The sequence below is a fragment of the Lissotriton vulgaris genome, chromosome 9, assembly GCF_964263255.1.
Source record: "Lissotriton vulgaris chromosome 9, aLisVul1.2, whole genome shotgun sequence".
Lineage (NCBI taxonomy): Eukaryota > Metazoa > Chordata > Amphibia > Caudata > Salamandridae > Lissotriton > Lissotriton vulgaris.
Genome location: NC_141697.1, coordinates 249,771,728 through 249,791,777, shown reverse-complemented (window position 1 = coordinate 249,791,777; position 20,050 = coordinate 249,771,728). Strand labels below are relative to the sequence as shown.

The following is a 20,050-nucleotide window of genomic DNA, read 5'->3' as shown; positions in this document are numbered from 1 at the left end:
ACAATGATAAATTCTGTATCAATAGTGTAGCGAGCACTGTTAGGTTATATCATTACTCAATGAAAGAAGACCATCTTAACTGTGCCTCACCACTAAAACAGAATATTAAAGAAATACAGATAGCTGTTTTTGAGCTATTTAGGCAAATTATGTTTGAATCACTTTCTAGAGTATAAATAAATGAACATCCATTCTGATTCTATTATTGCATTTTTCTTAACCGATTTGTGCACTTGATGACAATTCTTAAAACACTCATAATTTACACTTCCCCAAGACATGGAGCTAGGCAAAATGTATTAATATATACTATTATGATTAATTAAGGATGAATGAAATATTTAATCAGATTTAATACATCTCCCTCAACTAGTAGAATCTTTATTGTTCTGGTAAGCATATGCAATCAGAGTTAGAGCATGTCTATCCATTTCATGGTCGTGGATTCAAGGTAGGTTGGTGTTGTTCTCTTTCTATGTTAGAGCATAAACCATGTGTTCCCAGCCTTGTGCTGCACTCTCAGTGCTTCTTGCTGAGGAAATTCTATACTCTGAACTGAGGAGTGAGGACATTAAGTATATCGGAGGCTGAGCTCAACCTGGAAAGACATTGTCCTTCCACTGACCAAAATGTTTTAAACTGCTGAAACTCAGTCAAATAATCACAATATGGCTCAGATTCTGAATAGTATGTAGACTATAACTCTTCAATTAAATATAGGTGACATTTACATTTTTCCCTCAATACCTTCTAGAGTAGAATAATGTATAGCAGTCCTACTTGTTGAACAGTATGTACTAGAAATGCTGAATTAATGAAGTGCACGTTTTTGATGTGCTGTACCAGTAACTGGTTTTGAAATCGCAATGGCATTGGAAGAATATTACTCTAACAAGATGTCTATCTTTAATATTTTTCTCTGTAGGACTAACCCTAGCTGATCTCGTATTTCCTTGGTAAGTTTTTTCTGTTACCTTCTAAATCGCCTTCTGTGCAGTGTTGTACGTATCGGACAGCATATAGTTTAATGGTAGCATCCTTGCATTGTTTCTTTCACATTAGCAACATGGTATGTGAGTTATGCAACTCTGATTGAAGACCAAAGGACAAGTGTCCTTGTATGTATGACTTGCTACTGCACGTCTATGGGTGCTGTAGTGTTGAAAAGTAGGCTTCCATTGCATTGTGCTTATAGCACACTTTGTTTTATAGTTTAATTAATGAAAACACTATATTTAGATGGGGAAGTGGAAGTCAGTTGAACAGAGACATATGAGAGACACCAAACTCCGCTGGAAGAGTAAGCTAGGAGGAAGTTGGACAAAAGTTGAAAAGAGAGGAAGTGCACTTATGGCATTTTAAAAAGTGCATACTCTGTGTTTAACTACACAACTATAATAAGAATAACTCATATCCTCACTATTGTTAACAAGCTGCAAATGTAACTCTTTTAGGATTCTGGTCCATGATTACCGGGGCCAAGCAAATCTATTGTATTCTTTGTCATCTTAATCTCAAGGCCAAGTGAAGTAAACTCAGTCCATGGTTAGCCATGTCTGAAGCCGATGTGTCTCATTATGCACAATATATTTATGTAAATCAATACTTCCTACTACATTCATGTTACATTTCAAGAGACTTCTTAATATTAAAGAGGAACTGAAAGTATTAGAAAATTATGCATTTGAAAAACGCATGTAGCTTACTTTTCCTAACTGTTAGGCATCGAGTGCCACAATGGCCACATTAATGGCCATGACATGTTGTAACTGGAAACTGTATTTAAGCACACACTTTTGTCTTATTTACTTTTCTTTTTTAAGTGCTTCATGCAGCTGCGCATTGACGGAGCGTTTTATAGATTGTACTTTCAAGGTGCTGTACTTTAAATAAGGGATGAGGGTTAATTTAACATTTATCAAAACAGAAAAGGCAGGGGCTACCTATTACATTTAATTAGATTTACTTTAAAGGCTAGGTTAGGATTGTTGTTGTGAGTAGGTTAACAAGATTTAAACCTACATTTAATTAATTAATGGTAGGGTATGACTTAGTGTTATGGTAAGGGTATTTTAAATGTTATTTAGTATAAATTGACTAATGGTTAGTATTAGGGTTATGTTAGTTATAATTATTAAATGACATTATAATTAACTAAAGTTTGGGTTTAGTGTTAATATTAGGTCAAGTCTGATTCTTTAAATTAATAAAGGTGAGGCTCAAGGTCAGTATTAGGATTAGATTAAGGATAATTAATTGAATTGAATTGAAGAGTTAGGGTTGTTTTACTTACAACCAAGAATCATCTGTTGTTTCTTACATTTATTGCTCTCCTCTTTTATGCCACTGGACAGCCAACAGCTATTCTCAAGTTAAATTATTTTCATTGTGTGTAAGGCCAAGAGAAAAATATATTACAGTGATACATTTCTTATGGGATACCAACTACTCAACATACTTCTTGCTATCCAGGACCACACCTCTAAAAGGGAGATACAAAATTGTACTTGATCATTAGAAACAGACGCTTTCTGGAAGGAATCAATAAAGATATGAAGAAAAAAGGAGGAGGATTCAAAGGTAAAAGAGAAAAATATAACACGCAACTTTGACACAGCTGCATCCATCTCCACCCCCTTGGAACATTCAGCCACTTCACATAGCTCTCATTCACTTCTTGAAGTTCATTATTGGTAATTCAATGTCTCACATTGCACAGGGAGTCTCGCTGGTTACCAGTGGAAAGCACCACAACCCATTGCTACAGCTATTGCTTTATGATTTGAAGCTCATTTCTCAGTTTTTGTGTGGTGCTGCTTAGACCCAGGAAGATCAGCTCTTTGCTTTCCTCGGTTTTTGTTGGTTACGCATGTGACTACCTCCCTCTGTTGTGGAGTCCCCAAGCCAACTAAAACAGTCTCAGTTTCCAAAGTTTTCCCCCTTTAGTTTCTGAAGCTTTCCAAAGTTTTCACCTCTGTAGGGAGAGTTGCCCTACACATTTTGAGCTAAGTTGGGACATCTACACCAATCACCTCTGATTGCAAGAAGTGCACTACCACCACCTTGTTGCCTCCCTGATCTCTGCTCGAGGCAACCCTAAAAGTGTTAGGCATGATATCCGTAGGAGCTATCGGGCACTTGAGCTTCCATTTCATATCAAACCATGGCACAGATATCGTATTGCTTTGTTCCCACCTGAACACATTTAGTATTCTCCTATTTCACTAGGTGCCGATCATATACTCCAGTGACACTTCATGTTGGTAAATGTTCTTCCAAAACTCTCCTCAATTACGTTGACCTCAGGGGCATGGCCAAGCTGCCGACCAAGATGGCTGCGCAGCTCTGTAGATCCACTGTTCTCCCTGCAATCCTAGTCATGCAAGGGGCTACAGGAAACATCCGCAAAGTGTAACCAGTGCTGTAGGCACAGACGTGAACGCGTAGCCCAGTTGCGGGGAAAAAAGGACAACAGATACTGTGATGCAGCCGACATTTGTACCAGTGCGGGAGCGGGCCACAGAGGCCTAAATTGCTGAACCTACGAGGCAGTGTGGCACACTAAATAGTGGAGAGGCCAAGTACCCGGGGCGAGCGGTGGCAGTGTAGAGAGACCTGTTGCTCCTTTTGGAACCTGTGGAGCTCTGCCGCAGAGAGCTGGAAGGCTCCATGACCAATGCTTAATGCTGGAGGAGGCGGACCCGGACGGGATTTGGCTTCGGCGATCGCTAATAAGTCATTGGGACACTACTGCCTAGCAAGAGAAGTAAAGGCACAGGGAACACTCCCCTGCGCATCCCCCTTCCCCCCCCACCCCAGGCACATGCTGCGCTGACAGAACTGGCCGAAGCCCGCCACTTACACATCCTCCATTTTTCCCCAGTGTAGACCACAGGGCCTGGCCGGGACCCGAGTCCCACCCTTGTGGAAGTACATAGCCGCAATACTGCTCTTTGACAGGAATGGTCAGCAGGGACTCGAAACCGCGCACACCAAAATTTTTGAAAAGTCAAAACGTACTTGGAAGGACCTGGACCCGAAATGGCAGAGGGAGTAAACAAGACAGACCTCCACGCTTATGGTAGAGCTGAGAGCAGGCTTCAAAGACCTTGATGCATTGGATATTTGTCTAGACTCAATGGGGGCATGCCTGGACTGGCATGAGAGATAGCTGGACACAGAAGAGCTCATGACTTCTGATCGGGAGGACAATTCAGCCCAGACGTCCAAACGGCTGGAGTGAATGGAAAAACTCTTAAAAAGAGTTGCAATAAAAAATGAAGATCTGGCAGCCATAAACAGACGCAGCAATATCCGCATTTTGAGCATTCCTGAATCCACGAACATGGTCCGCCTTGATGGATTTGTGGAACAACTTCGACTAGTTTGGTTGGGATTCCTTCACACCCACATTCGTGGTTAAATGTAAAACCAGTATTTGTAAAGCGCATAGCTACTCGGAGCCATCCCAGTGCTGGGGACCGTCAGGAAGATTTATCGAGCTATTGCCCAGAGTCACATGGTGCTGGGCTGACCTGCCGCTGGTGCCGAGGATTGAACCGTGAGCCCCAGCGTCTGGTTTCAGTCGCCCTGGCCGCTGCACGACACCTCTTCACCCACCCTGTCCGCTGCACCACACCTCTTCCCTGGTTGACAGAACTCATTGCACTCTGGGGCCTCTCCCGAACCCGGTCTTCCGCACTCCCGCTTTTTGCCCGACTTCTAAACATGAGGGACACAGCGCTGTACTTAGCGAGAGAAAAGGGCCCCTTAACTGGCAAGGATCCTCAATCTCTCTTTACCCTGACTTTACAACCATGGTCCAGGATGCCCACCGCAAATACGCTGTAGTTAAAGCGATGCTCCATAACTTGGTCCTTACATACGGGATGTTATATCTAGCGTGCTTAAGAGTAGAGGTCAACAGCAAGTCACGTATTTACGACACCCCGAGAGCAGTACAGGAGTTTTGCCGAACATTTTGTACAGCACAGGGGGTCCCGCCAACCCATATCGCCGAATCGATCGCCTCCGAACTCCAACTCTAGCGCTAGTGTGGACCTTCATCTTTCCCTCGCCAGGCCCAGAGGTCCCACTATAGGGATACACCACACCGGATCATAAAACGGCAGGATTCATCCTGTGCCAGCTGAGGCTAAATGACTTAGGGCATGACATGTAGTACCTTGCATTACCAATGTTTTTCCCTTGCAGGAAACAGGGATTCGGCGTGGCGTCACCGCCACCAAAGTGTGTTCACACCTCATTGTTAAAATGTTAGCTTATGGTTTTATATAGCATACATTGTTGGGAATGTAATTTCCCCACAGCATTGGAACAGGGATGGGTGGGGGATTTTGTAGTTTGAGATTGACTTACACTCATTTGTTGATCAGAATGTTGTTGGTACCACATAATTGTTATTTTCACTGTCCATCCCATATTCCCTAGTACAGCAATGATTTTCGACGGCAAGACCTGCCCCATAGCAGATCGTATACTAAATACTTGGAACATACATGGACTTAATAACACATGTAAGGGTAAACAAGTGTTGCATTAAATACATAGGCACCAAGTAGACATCGCTTTTATGCAAGAAACACATCTATCGCCTACATTGTCCACCACCTTTGCTGCGGCATGGGTTTCCCACCGTTACTTTGCGGCATACAGTATGTATGTGAGGGGGGTCTCCATACTGGTCCATAAGTGTGTCCCCTTCCAGACAGAAATGCAGGCAGATGCGGAAGGCCGCTACCTGCTGGTTGAAGGCTGCTTATTAGGGTACACTATGCTTCTAGGTAATGTGTACGTCTCAAATACTGACAGTTTGGAGTTTTATATTGACCTAATGGCCCAAATTGACTGAATGGAAACAGATCATACCTGCATGGGGGGTGATCTTAATCTGCCACTGGACCCACAGCATGATAGTACAGTGAACACCTCTGACGCTAAGTCAAGATCTAGATGCGTGCTGGCAGATTTGAGGAAAACATATAGTTTATTGGATGCATGGCACCACCAGCACCCCACACAGACAGTATACACACATTATTCAGCGCTACTTGACACTTGGACTCGCCTAGATTACTGGATTCTTGCACCTAATCTGACACAATGGATTGGCTCTATACAACATTTGCCATGCACCCTGTCCGACCACTCACCGGTCATCCTGTGGCTCCATATCCCCTGAGCAGATGGGGTGGAGTGGCATTGGAGATTTCCTGAGATGGCTCTCTGTGATGACTTATTCCCGTTGGAACTGCGTACAGCAATACTAGAGTATTTTGAGATTAACAAAGGAACGGTAACCACCTGGGCTACATTGTGGGAGGCCTTTAAGGCATACATAAGAGGGGTTGGTATATCTAAGGTCGCAGGAATCCTTTAAAGATCTGCGGCGTACATTATTCCAAAAATAAAAGCAATTATTGGAGGCAGACCAGGCCCCAGCATCTCAGAACCAAGATACCCAGTTAAAACAACACACCGCTCTAATGGCAGAGTTTCATAGGGCAGCAGAGCGTGAGGTGCACTACTTGGGAAAATGCGCAGTGGCCCGTAGATACGGGGAAGGAGAGAGGCCAGGTTGTACACTTGCAAGATTGCCGCAGCCTCCTAGGGGCCAGTCTTACATTGCTGCTCTCAAGAGGCCAGAGGGCACCTACATTGCTGACAATATATATTTTTATTTATTACAATAAAAAAACAGCTCAATTTCAGCGCACAATCATCAGCATCAGAAGTTCATTGGCGGACATAACAATACAATCAAATATGCACCCCTACACATGACCCAGCTCCGCCCATCTCTCCATGTCAAACACGAGTGGGAGCTACTGCTGCATGTAGAGGCCCTATAATACCCAGTGTAAGACCCCCCCCCACACACTATGGCACTCTCCCTATCCCCTGCCCTCCCCCCCCCTCTCCCTTCAGCAAGGTATCCATCAGCGACTCTGGTCGCAGGCGGTGGGACCCCAGGCAATAAAACACCTATCTTTTTGTATCCTCAAGCTGTCAAGGTAGAGGGAAGAAGCTGTGTGTACGTATCTTTTAACCCCTACGCAGAGCCGGACTGGGTGTCCATCCACGCCCCTCTGTATCGCCTCCATGCCGACCAGATTTCCCCCCACTTCTTGGGGCACCCCCCACTGCTGTAGATGACTTTCTCCGCCCTTTGGCACCAGTCCAAGTCCCGCTTCCATTCCTCCACCGTCGGTAGGAGGTCACTCCCCCACATCCTGGCTATATTTCTCTTGGCCACCATACTCGCGAGGGCCAGCCATGTCTAGTCTCCCTTGGGCCATGCTATATCGCTTGTCACTCCTAGGATATGCCATCTGGCCTCCATCGGTACCTCTGCCTCTACTACTTCTTCCATAATACCCTCAAGTCGGGCCCAGTATGTACGAATTTTGGCACAGTCCCATAAGATGTGGAAGAAAGTACCTTCCTCCCCACACCCCCGCAAGCAGAACCGGACAACGCATACCCCATCCTATACTGCACCGTACGAGGGGTGTAGGACCTATGGAGGATGCACAGCTGGACCAGCCTAAATCTGGCACGTATCGCCACCTCTCTGGGGCACTGTAGCGCCTCAATCCAATCGGCATCATCTAAGAGCCCCAGATCTGATTCCCATTTTTCTCTTAGAGGTCCCAGCGGGTCTGGGAGGTTATTTACAAGCTTTTTGTAGGTAAGGGATATAGCTTTATCAATCATGGGGTCTAATAACAGTCTGTCCTCAAGTGAGGCATACTCAGGCAGCCGGTCCTACTGGTGCATGTGTGCAAGTAGGGCGTTTCTGATAGATACATCTGCCAGTGGATTCCTCACCTTGTGAATATCCCCCTTCCGTCAGCAACGTTTGGAAAATTCTTCGTAGCATGCCGGCGTGGACGACGTCATAGGAGCACGGCATCGCGTGCGACTCCGTCTGACGTCACCGACTCCTTATTAGGCCTACGTCGGCGTGATGAAATCTGTTCCCTTTTTTTCCGCATCGTCAACGCTAACGGTTTCTGGGATCTTCTGAGATTCAGATAGTCACTTTGTATCTATTTGTGTGTTTCTGTTTCTGTTCTTCGTCGAAGATGTCATCGAGGAAGACGGGGTTCAAGCAGTGCGGCTCGTGTGCCCGGATGATGTTGATTACTGATCCACACGAAGATTGCTTATGGTGTCTTGGTTCGGATCATGATGTCAAGGGCTGCCGATCCTGCTTTAAGATGAATCCAAAGGCTCTGCGAGAACGGGAGGCAAAACTTCTGCTGGCCAAAGTTAAAGGTAAAGAAGCCAAGAGATCTTCGAGATCAAGATCTAGACGTTCCAGCTCGAAGCCGAAGTCAAGGTCGAAGTCGCGATCGAGGTCGCAATCGAGGTCGAGAGCGAGGTCAAGGGCCAGATCGGAGTCGGCGTCGAAGTCGGCTTTTAGGCATGCTTCGGGATCCTCGAAAAGAAAACACAAGAGGAAGAAGCATAGTTCTTGGCATCATTCGGGGTCATCAGACTCGAAGAGGAAGTCTTCTCGAAGACATCATAAGGACTTTGTGTCTCCTTCTCCTGAAGGTGGAGCCTCGCCGGTACGGTCTCCAGAGCATTCTCCGGATCCGGAGCTAGAACCGATTCCGGTTTCGGGACAGTCTTCGGAGCATGAAGAGGTTGTGGATCCTCAGACACCGACTCCGAAGGATGACCTGGAGGGTCAAAAGGGTCAAGAGGAGCCGAATCCGGAGCAGCCTCCATCGGAGCAGCCATTGGGTTCGTACCCTCCCTTTCCTGGTCAGGACCCTTCGCATTTCCTAAATGCCATGTGTGGTGTTTATGCGAGGGCAATGTACCCCTCTGGAGCGCCTGCGGGTCCCATGGGTCCCTTGTCATATAACTTGGGTGTTCCCCAAGCTTATGCTCCAGCGCCTTTTCTACCATTTATGCCGGCGCCATATCCTCCTTGGCTCGGTACGGCGCCGCCGGCTCCGGAGCGACCTTGGGATTTGGATCGGAGTTCGACGCCGGTTCCATCTTCTCAACCACCTGTTGTTCCAGTTCCTCGCTGGACGCCGGCTCCGACTCAGTCGGAGTCATTACCGGATCCGACGACTTTGGTTCGTCTGGAGTGGTCGAGGCGTAGGGCCCAGCGTCCATTAGAGGAGAAGGAGTATGGGGAACCTGAAGTGGAGGAAGGCGAGCTTCAGGAGCATGAGGATTGCTTTGAAGATCTGCAAAGTGCAAGTAGCCTGGAACTTTCTCCAGAATGGGGGTTCCCTGTGGTTTCGGATGCACCCTCTAGGGATGTGATGCCATACCATGTAGTTATCAGAAAGGATGCTGAATTGCTAAATTTGCGGTACAAAAGGGGGTGGTAATGGACGGAGCATCTGAACCAATCAAACACTCACACCCAGTCAAAAGATCTGGGTTTAATCCATCAACGTGCTTTAGCCCACTCTGCCACCCCAGTTCAGACATGGCTGAATTTGACTTTCCCTACAGTGGAGTTCAAATCAAATATCACGGAAGTCTTGCATTCGCCATCTTCGGTTGCTGAGCCGACTCTGCCATTCACTGAGGCTCTGACTGAACCGATTTTAGAGGTTTGGAAAAAGCCTTTGTCTGCACCTGCAGTGTCCAGATCAGTTTCAAGACGTTATAGGGTGGCACCTGGTGACCCTGAGTTCTTGACTTCTCATCCTTCGCCGGAAAGTCTGGTGGTGCAGGCCGCTTGTTCGAACAGGTCTGCAGGCTCTTTTCCCCAGGTTCCTGGAAATAAGGACTCCAAGAAATTGGATCAGGCTGCTAAAAAGGTTTTCTACTCGGGTAGCATGGCCTTGAAGTCTACTAATGCTACTTGCCTACTGGGAAGGTATGTTCATGCCTTAATGAGTTTGGTGAAGCAGTTGTCAGCTAAGCTTCCGGAGGAAGACAGGAAAAACTTCAACGAGGTTGTCTTGGACGCTCAGGCGGCGGCCCTCCAGGTTATTCAGAGTGGCATGGACACGGCGAACTCTGTGGCTAGGATGATGGGTTCTTCTGTGGCCACCAGAAGAGCCGCTTGGCTAAAGTCTTCAGAGTTTTCTACAGACGTTCAGGCTACTCTTATGGATTTGCCTTTTGATGGTGTTGGCCTCTTTGGGAAGAAAGCGGATCCGGCATTGGAGAGGTTCAAAGAAAGCCGAGCAACGGCTAGATCTTTGGGCCAGCAAGCAAAAGGCTCTACCACCAGGAAGTTCAGGGGCTTTGGGAGGTCCTCCTTTCGTCCCTTCAAACAAAGCCAACAACAGCAGCAACAACAGAACCCTCTGTATAAATCATACAGAGGTAGACAAAGGGGTCGTGTACGTGGACGTCAGGCCTCCTCCTCCTCTACTTCCTCCTCTAATACCCACCCCCCACCTACAACAGCAAAGCAGCCCTAGATCCGCCATTCCGGATCACGCGGGTCTGGTAGGGGGTCGGCCTACTCATTTTCTACGGGATTGGGAATCGGTTACATCAGATCTTTGGGTTCTCAATCTCGTAGAAAATGGGTATGCACTTCCTTTTCAGGAGGTCCCTCCCAATTACCCTCCTTGCCAAGGTTATTGTTCGGAGGACCACCTGCTTCTCCTGCAGGAAGAAGTCCTGGCATTGTTCAGAAAGGGTGCGATAGAGGTGGTTCCGGAGCAGGAGAGGGGTCAGGGGTGCTACTCCCGGTATTTCCTGATCCCCAAGAAGGATGGCAGGCTTCGGACAATCCTGGATCTCAGGATCTTGAACTTATATCTAAAACAGGAAAAGTTTAAGATGCTCATTCTTGCTCAGGTTCTTCAAGCGCTGTTGGAAGAAGACTGGATGGTGTCGATCGACTTGCAGGATGCTTATTTCCACATCCCCATCCTGAAGTCGCACAGGAAGTATCTCCGTTTTACGGTGGGGTCGCAACACTACCAGTTTGCGGTCCTTCCGTGTGGACTTACTACTGCGCCTTGAGTTTTCACCAAGGTGATGGCAGTGGTGGCAGCACATCTCAGGAGGTCGGGGATACCGCTATTCCCGTATCTGGACGACTGGCTGATCAAAGCGGAGTCGCCAGAGAAGGTGCTCCATCATCTGCAAGAGACAACTCAGTTGTTGTACAGGTTGTGTTTTTCGATAAATGTACCCAAGTCTCACCTGGTGCCCTCCCAGCGCAACCTGTTCATAGGTGCGGTACTGGACACAACTGTATGTCGTGCATTCCCTCCTCCTCAAAGGATTCGCGACATACAAGAAATGATTCCTTTATTCTACAATGGAGCGGTTGTACCAGTCCTGAAGGTCCTTCGTCTGCTCGGTCTGATGGCTTCTTGCATTCTGTTGGTCAACCATGCACGCTGGCACATGAGGGCACTCCAGTGGTGCCTCCGCAGGCAGTGGTATCAGCACAACGGAGATCTTAGGGAGTCAGTGAGGATCTCCAGAGAAGCTGCAGCTGATCTGTCTTGGTGGGGCGTGGAAGGCAATCTGTCTCAAGGAAAGCCCTTCCAACTGCCTCCTTCGGTGGCCACAGTGATAACGGATGCATCCACTCTAGGGTGGGGTGCTCATCTGGGGGATCTGGAAGTCAAAGGTCTTTGGTCTCCAGAGGAAAGGTTGCTTCACATCAACCTTCTAGAGTTGCAGGCGATACGCCTGGCGCTCAAGGCCTTCCTCCCTTCTCTTCGCGGTCAGACGGTTCAAGTCCTGACGGACAACACGACCGCTATGTGGTATGTCAACAAGCAGGGAGGAGTAGGGTCGCAGTGTCTCTGCAGAGAGGCTCTGCGTCTCTGGTCCTGGGTTCAGGACCATCAGATTTGTCTGATGGCAAATCATCTGACCGGAGTTCTGAACGTACGTGCAGACACTCTCAGTTGGCAGTTCTCTGCCGATCACGAGTGGAGGCTCCATCCGGAGGTTGTTCATGACATGTTTCAGATGTGGGGGACCCCTCGGGTGGACCTGTTCGCCACTCGCGAGAATGCTCACTGCCTGTCATTCTGCAGTCTCCAGTATCCGATGCGAGCTTTGGGGGACGCGTTTCAATTGAGTTGGGGAAGTCAACTCCTTTACGCGTTTCCTCCCATACCCTTGATTCCTCGGGTTCTGAGGAAGATTCGCCAGGACCGGGCCCAAGTCATATTGGTCGCCCCGGATTGGCCAAGAAGGGTGTGGTACACGGACCTACTCCACCTCACCCGCCGCTCCGTCTCCCTTTCAGGGTAGATCTCCTCTCTCAGATGGAGGGGCAGGTTCTACACCCCTACCTCCAGACATTACACCTTCATGCCTGGAGATTGAACGGGGCAACCTGATTTCCTTTTCTCTCCCTCACGATGTGGTGGATGTCATTCTTTCAGCCAGGCGTGACTCCACCAAGTCCATCTATTCCTATAGATGGTCTAAATTTGTTGTTTGGTGTAGGGAGAAGGCTATTGACCCTTTGAGGGCTCATTTGTCTGATATTTTGCAGTTTGCTCTTTCTTTGGCACAACAAGGATTTGCTGTTGCAACAGTCAAAGGTTACCTTTCGGCGTTGTCGGCGTTTCTCTGTTTGCCGGATCAGCCGTCTCTTTTTAAATCTCCAGTGGTTTTGAGGTTCTGAAGGGCCTCACTAATAAATTCCCTCCTTCTTCATTTATCGTGCCTCAATGGGACTTAAATCTTGTCTTAACATTCTTGATGGGTTCTCCCTTCGAACCCTTACACAAGCGTACCATGAGGTTTTTGTCTTTTAAGACGGTCTTCCTAGTTGCGATCACCTCAGCAAGGAGGGTGAGTGAGCTTCAAGCTCTTAGTTTTAAGCCCCCATTCCTGACCATTCATGCTGATCGAATGGTTCTTAGGACCAGGGCTGCTATTCTACCTAAGGTGGTAACTCTCTTCCATCTAGGACAGTCCATTACTTGTCCTACCTTCTATCCTCCCCCTCACCCTTCCAAGGAGGAAGAGAGACTGCACCGTCTGGACCGTAAGAGGGCGGTGTCTTTTTATCTGGACAGAACTAAAGACTTTCGGTTGGACGACGAGCTGTTTGTTGGTTTTGCTGGCTGCCGGAAGGGTAGAGCGGTGCACAAGTGCACACTTTCCAGGTGGATAATTCTGTGCATCAAGATCTGCTACTCCTTGGCGGGTAAGGACCCTCCTGTGGGTATAAGAGCTCATTCTACTTCTACTGCTACTTCTGCATTGTCTAGAGGTGTGCCTGTTGAGGACATTTGCAGGGCCGCGACTTGGGCCTCCCTCCACACTTTCGCGAAGCATTACTGCTTGGATTCCAAGGTGAGGAGGTATGGCCACTTCGCGCGCTCTGTCCTCCAAGATTTCTTGGTGTAGCAGGGTGGACACCCTCCTCCGGGAGTGGGGACTGCTGTGGGAATCTATTCACAAGGTGAGGAATCCACTGGCAGATGTATCTATCAGAAGAACAAGTTACTTACCTTCGGTAACGCTTTTTCTGGTAGATACAGTATCTGCCTGTGGATTCCTCACTGACCCACCCGCCTCCCCGTTGTCCACTCTGCTATACCTGAGTATATGTAGTTTTATATTTATATTTGTATATATAATGGGATATTTATGCCTTTGCCGCGCACTATGTGTGCTGTTTTGATTTGTATGTACCTTGTACACTGTATATTTGTATATCTACTGTCATTGGTCCGTCCGGGTGCCTCGAAGGCACGGAAAAAAGGGCGGAACTGATGTCATCACGCCGACCTAGGCCTAATAAGGAGTTGGTGACGTCAGACGGAGTCGCCCGCGATGCTGTGCTCCTATGACGTCGTCCACGCCGGCGTGCTACGAAGAATTTTCCGAACGTTGCTGACGCAAGGGGGTTATTCATAAGGTGAGGAATCCACAGACAGATCCTGTATCTCCCAGAAAAAGCGTTACCGAAGGTAAGTAACTGTCAAACTCAGCCTGTAAGGTCGCAAAGTCCACCATCGCCCCTCTCTTCCACACATCCCCCAAGACATCTATACCAATCAGGCTCCACCGGCAGTCGCACCACTTCACGGAGGAAATTGCCAACCCACAGGGGCGTTTGTTCCGTGAGCTTTGCCTCCCAGCCCAAACGTCTTGTTGCCCGCCTCCAGACCCCCACTACCACTGCTGTTTGAGGCGGCAAGGGCCGTTTTTACCGCCCTGTGGTGTAGAGTGCCGCCAACTACGACCCAACCCTCAGGGCCATACGATCCGCCCTATAGGCGGGTTCCTCCTGCGGGGCAAACACCCAACCATTTATATTGATCAGCTGTATCGCCCAGTAATACAGACGAATGTCTGGAACGGCTAGGCCTCCCTCATACGGTTCCCACTGCAGCTTGTTAAGGGCCATTCTCGGGCAACCTTCATTCCATAGCAAGGAACGTTGCTCCGATTCCACCACTTTAAAAACATGTTCAGGGATCGGAAAGGGTGAACTTTGCAGAATGTAAAAAAACGTGGGAGAGCCATCATTTTGAATAGGACGGCGCGTCCCATCAGAGAGAGTGGGAGGGTCCTCCAATGCACCACGTCACCATGGAGCCTCTCCAGATGAGCCTGTACATTCAAGTGATAAAATTCAGTGTCAGAAGGTGTAATCCATATTCCCAGATAGCGGAACATTTCTCGCCATACCAGGCCTCTGCAGTCATCCATCACTGGCGGCTGTGGCCCCGTCAAGACATAGCCCAGGGACTTACACCAATTGATGCGGTAACCGGAAAACTCTCCAAATCTGAGCAACAGAGCCATCAGCCGTTGGATGGACGCCACCGGCTGTTGGACGTACAATAAGATGTAGTCAGCATATAACGATATGCGCTCCTCCCATCCTCCCCCTAAGTTGATTCCTCGCACCTCCGGGTCCGTCCTTATCCAGTGGGCCAGCGGTTCCAGCGCTAGGGCAAAAAGGGTCGGGGAGAGGGGGCACCCCTGCCTCATGCCGCGCCCCAGTCGGAACTCTCTGGACATAGCGCCGTTGACTCGGATCCGCACCAGCGGCTCCGTATACAGTAATTTCACCCAAGAGCGAAAATTTTCTCCAAACCCTAGCTTTTCCAAAACCGCATAAATGAACTGCCATTCCATACTGTCGAAGTCCATATGGGCATCGAGAGATAATAAGGCCGCCAGCGCCCCTGGGCGCGCGGAGACTGACTGCAGCACCCCAAACAGGCGCCGTAGGTTTAGCCGCGTATTCCTATGGGGAATGAAGCCCGATTGATCCGGGTGGATCAAGGATTGCACCACTGCTCCCAACCGCGTGGCCAAAATCTTCCCTAGGACCTTCGTCTCATAGTTCAGGAGGGATATCGGTCTGTAGGAACTGCACTTTATCTGTGGCTTTCCAGCCTTATGGATCACAACGATCGTCGTCAGTCATAGATCTTTCTGAAGTTTCCCCACCTCCCTCGCTTCCAGGAACATGGTGCGCATGTGCGGGGCTGTCCTACTAGCCACGCAGCCAAAACGCCTCCGCTGGGAACCCATTGGGCCCCAGGGCTTTTCCCGTTTGCAGATCATCCATGGCCTCCTCCACTTCCTTAACCGTGATCTCGGAGTCTAGAATATCTCTGTCAGTTGGTTCCAGTACGGGCAGCTGTAAGGGGGCCAGAAAATCATGACACTCCCACTCTTCCTGAGTCTTTCTGGGACCTGTAGACCTCTTCGTGGTAAAGCGCGAATTCCTCCGCTATCGCCGCGCTAGTGTCGCTCACCGTGCCATCCAGCCGCTCTATCCCCGGCACCCAGTTTCGGTCCCTGTCCCTCTTCTCCAGCCTGGCTATCATTTTGTTGGCCTTGTCCTCCAAGTCATACACCCGTCGCTGGGTGGCAAGTGAGCGCGATTGCGCGTGATTCGTGAGTACATCCCTAAGTTCCTTACCTAGGAGGCGTGCCTTGTGTTGCCTATTCTGGACTGGCCACTGGGTACTGCCCCCCGGGAAACACCCTTTACGACGCAACTTTTACCACGCAGTATCCTTACAACGCAGGTTTTTCAACGCAAGTCATTACAACGACTTGCGCTGGGGGGCGCTCTAGGATAGGTAATAGTTTAATTTACTATCCAACACCTTCCCTACTATCCACTGGGACTGGAGTTGGAATAGTAAATTAAACTATTCACTCTCCAGCACCCCCCAACGCAAGTCGTTGTAACGACTTGCGTTGAAAAACCTGCGGTGTAAAGGCATGTGTGGTAAAAGCATGCGTTGTAACAACGTACATCCCTGCCCCCCTCATCCTCTAGAGCGTGGCTCCTGCTCTATCAATTTGGGCATACTTTTCCTTGCGCCTTCGTCTGACCTCAGCCTGCACAAAATCTCTAGCCACAGTCTTGTAAGCCTCCCAGACTATTCCAGGGGAGTCCACTGAGCATACGTTCTCAGCGAAGTACTGGTCTACCCTTTCTCTAAATTTCTCCTGGAACTCCTGGTCTTTAAACAAGAAGGTGTCTAGTCATGGGGGGACACTCCAGTCTCGCCTAGGGCCCGTCAACTGCACCCCCACTGGTGAGTGATCGGATATGGCTCTCGCTTTGTGGTGGCCATCCCGGAAGAGGCCCATGCAGCCAGTCTGGGTAAATAGGTAATCGATCCATGATCTAGACCCATGGTCCGCAGAGACATGCGTGTATTGCCTAAGCTATGGGTTATGCACCCTCCACAGATCCACTAAGCCCATCGCCTGTACCAAGTCCCCTAGGTGACTCGCCCCTCCCCTGGTCATTGGCCCCTGCGACCTATCAAGGCCTCGGTCCATGACATCATTCATGTCCCCCCATGGACCAGTGTCCCGGCAGGCATCTCCAAGAGCAATTTTCCTAAGTCTGGGAAAGTGGAGTTGTGTAGTTTTGGAGGGATGTAGAGTGAGCACAGATTCAATATTCTACCTTCCCATTGCACTGACAGCGCCACATATTGTCCATGGGGATCTAGCCATCGTCGCCCCACGACCAGCGGCAGAGAGTTCCTGACAAGGATTCCCACCCTTCTGGAGCCCGTGGTAAAGCCAGCGTGTGCACGTAGAGTGTAGCCAAACCTATCAAGTGCCCTACAATAGTTCCCCAGCAGATGTGTCTCCTGTAGGATGACCACGTCAGGGGCATGCCTGCGAATGTACTGGAGCACCACTGTGCGTTTGATCTTGTTTTGCAGGCCATTAACGTTCCAGGAAATTACATTAATGTGTTGTGAGTGTGACATAGCGGTTCTTGCCATTTAAGTCGTCAAGTGCAAGGGCAGTCCGCCATCATTGCTGAAAATATTGGCATTCAAAACAAAATACCTACCTACAACACTGACCTATACACCACACGGGTCGCTGCTGACGCGTCACACAGTAACAGTTATTTAGACGAGGTGGCATTGGTGTGGCTTGATTTGGCACACCAACAGTTCCTTGGAGAACCCTTTACAGAAGAGGAAATAATCCTGGCCATAGATGCCATGGACAAGACGAAGGCGCCTGGCCTTGATGGCTTCTCAGACTGTTTTTACAAGGTGTATAAGCACCTACTTGCCCCTTATCTTTTAGAAATCTATCGGGAAGCGATGGAAAAAGGGGTCCTTTCACCTACGCTTTGCGAAGCAGTAATAATACTGCTCCTCAAACCGGGTAAAGACCCATTGCAGTGCTGTTCCTGTCACCCACTCTCACTGTTGAATTTCGATAATAAATTCCTGGTTAAAATGGTAGCCACCAGGATCTCTCTATTACGAGACCAAATGATATCACCAGATCAATCTGGGTTTGTCCCTCAAAAATCCACAGCCATAACCCTATATACGGTCTTTGCGGTACTCCATAAAATTTCACCCACCGTAACGGTAGTTGCAGCGCTGCTGGATGCTGAAAAAGCATTCGATTCACTGGAATGACATTTTCTATAGGCAACGCTGTGCAGGATGGGGCTCCTACTTGGATTCACTGCAATTATTAAACTGCTATACGCGAAGCCCACAGCACGCATTCACTTATACTGGACACTGACATCACCTCTGTTTCCCTCTCGGGGAACACGGCAGGGATGTCCGCTATCCCCCCTTACTGTTTGTAATAGTGTTGGACCCACTGGTGCACCACTTGCAGGAACGGCACCATCACAGGGGTCTGCAATTTAAGACAGGCCCACTCCTAATTAATATCTATGCCAATGACATTATCCTTTACATACGACAAAGAAACAAATCTTCTGCACACATTTCGAAATTATAAGCATGAAATAGAATCTATGTATCACAATAAGGCATGTCTTGTATTTTTCGAGGTAATTTATTCAGGTTCATCTGTAAGCGAAGAAAGTTTTGTACTTCACTTGGTTTGTTTCTTAGCCAACACGTGTTTTGTCGCTGTTACATGGCATTACCCCGCGACTTCTTCAGGGCTATTGTAAGTGTCTTGGGATCTCTTATGTTCAGTGATACTTCCAACCCGAAAAGGGTTTCTGTAAGTGGAGTACTAATCCTGAAGATGTCGTATCCTGTGGTTTATCTTTTTCTTTTTTCTTTAGTATTTGGCATGGTGCGTGAGGCTGCAGAATAACAACCTGCTGCCCGATCCTGCAAGATTGTTGAAAGGTTAGATTTCCCAGCTCTGGCATGCACGCTGCTCGGAAGTGGTCCAGTTCTATTTAATTATCCTTTACATATGACACCCAGATGAAAACCTGGGATCAGTGTTGAAAGAGATCATTCGCTACGGTGCCTTGTCTGGGCTACATATAAACTGGGGTAAATCAGTGATATTTCCCCCAACGCCTGCCCAATGTAACATAGATACAGAATTCCCACTGGTGAGATGCAACAACCCAGTCCAATATCTGGCAATACACATTCATTAAGACTCAGATCAAATACTACGGCTTAATGATGGGCCAGCGCAGAAAAACCGGTCTTTCCGGATAGAGCGTTGGTTGAAACTGCCTCTGAGTATGGCAGACCTCATAGCAGTCGTGAAAAATGGTGATACTGCTGCAGTTCTTGTAACTGTTTCATAACATTCTGATCCTGCTAACTAATATGTTTTTTGCAGCACTTAGTACAGTACTACTACGTCTGGTATGGGGGGAAAACAGTCAAGAATTACCTGGGACACTCTGACCCTACCATATGAACGTGAGGGCTTCGGGGGTTCCAAACTTTCATATCTGCTACTTGGTAGCCCAGTGCAGTTTTGCCCGACATTGGTACCACCTAGATGCTAGGATACCATACACCAAACCGGAGGGCGACCTTGTGGATCCACTCCCGCTGGCGGTGGTGCTGCTGGTTGGAGTACCACACAACCCTCACGACATCCAGACAGTATCCACGACCAGCTGGGCATGGAAGAGGCTGATGTAGGTGACAGGTGGGCACTTAATATGTTCATCATCTTCCCTTCCCAAAGCTGGGAATACCTGACTTCCCATCATGCAGGAAACCCTTGTAAAACGTACTCTAAGTAAATACTCCCTGAATACCATTGGCAACCTGTTCCCTGATGGGCACTTTTTGTCACCGGACTGAAGATGCCCGCTTCCAGAATGCTCCCATGATTGATCAATTTGTCTTGAGACGGATACAAGGAGTGCTCATGGCTCAGATCCCCAGCTCTTTCCTTGAGCCGGATGACTTTCCACCTTTATCATTAATTATCACAGACACGGGTGGTGAACATTTAATATCCAAACTGTACAAATCAGTCCTGGCATTCCTCTCTTCTGGAGATACAGGGATACGTGCTGCATAGGAGCAGGACTTGGGGTACTCACCTACTGATTTTTATTGGCAACACTGCTGTACGCAAACATGTATGGTATCCCTTAATCATCGACACAAACTATTACATTTCAAGTTTTATGGCGGGCTTACATTACACCAAAGATCACCTCATGGACCCCTCCCGCCCTCACACCAAATGCTACGCTCCATCCACTGATTTCGCTCACATTGCATGGGCCTGTAAGAAACTTGTTAAGTACTGAAAGGCCATATTTCTCGATCTGGCACGCATGACTCAAATCGCACTCACGCTGGATCCACTGTTGGCACTCCTTGGGTTTGTA

At 48.3% G+C, this 20,050-nt stretch overlaps 1 protein-coding gene across 1 annotated transcript in view; it reads left to right on the top strand.

Moving 5' to 3' along the window:
• The window catches only part of HGSNAT (heparan-alpha-glucosaminide N-acetyltransferase), a 580,634-nt gene that overhangs the window by 271,755 nt on the left and 288,829 nt on the right, over positions 1–20,050 (top strand). The window contains exon 9 of the mRNA XM_086937464.1: positions 926–956. Coding sequence (XP_086793590.1) covers positions 926–956 — 31 coding nt within the window. The remainder of the gene's footprint in view (positions 1–925; positions 957–20,050) is intronic.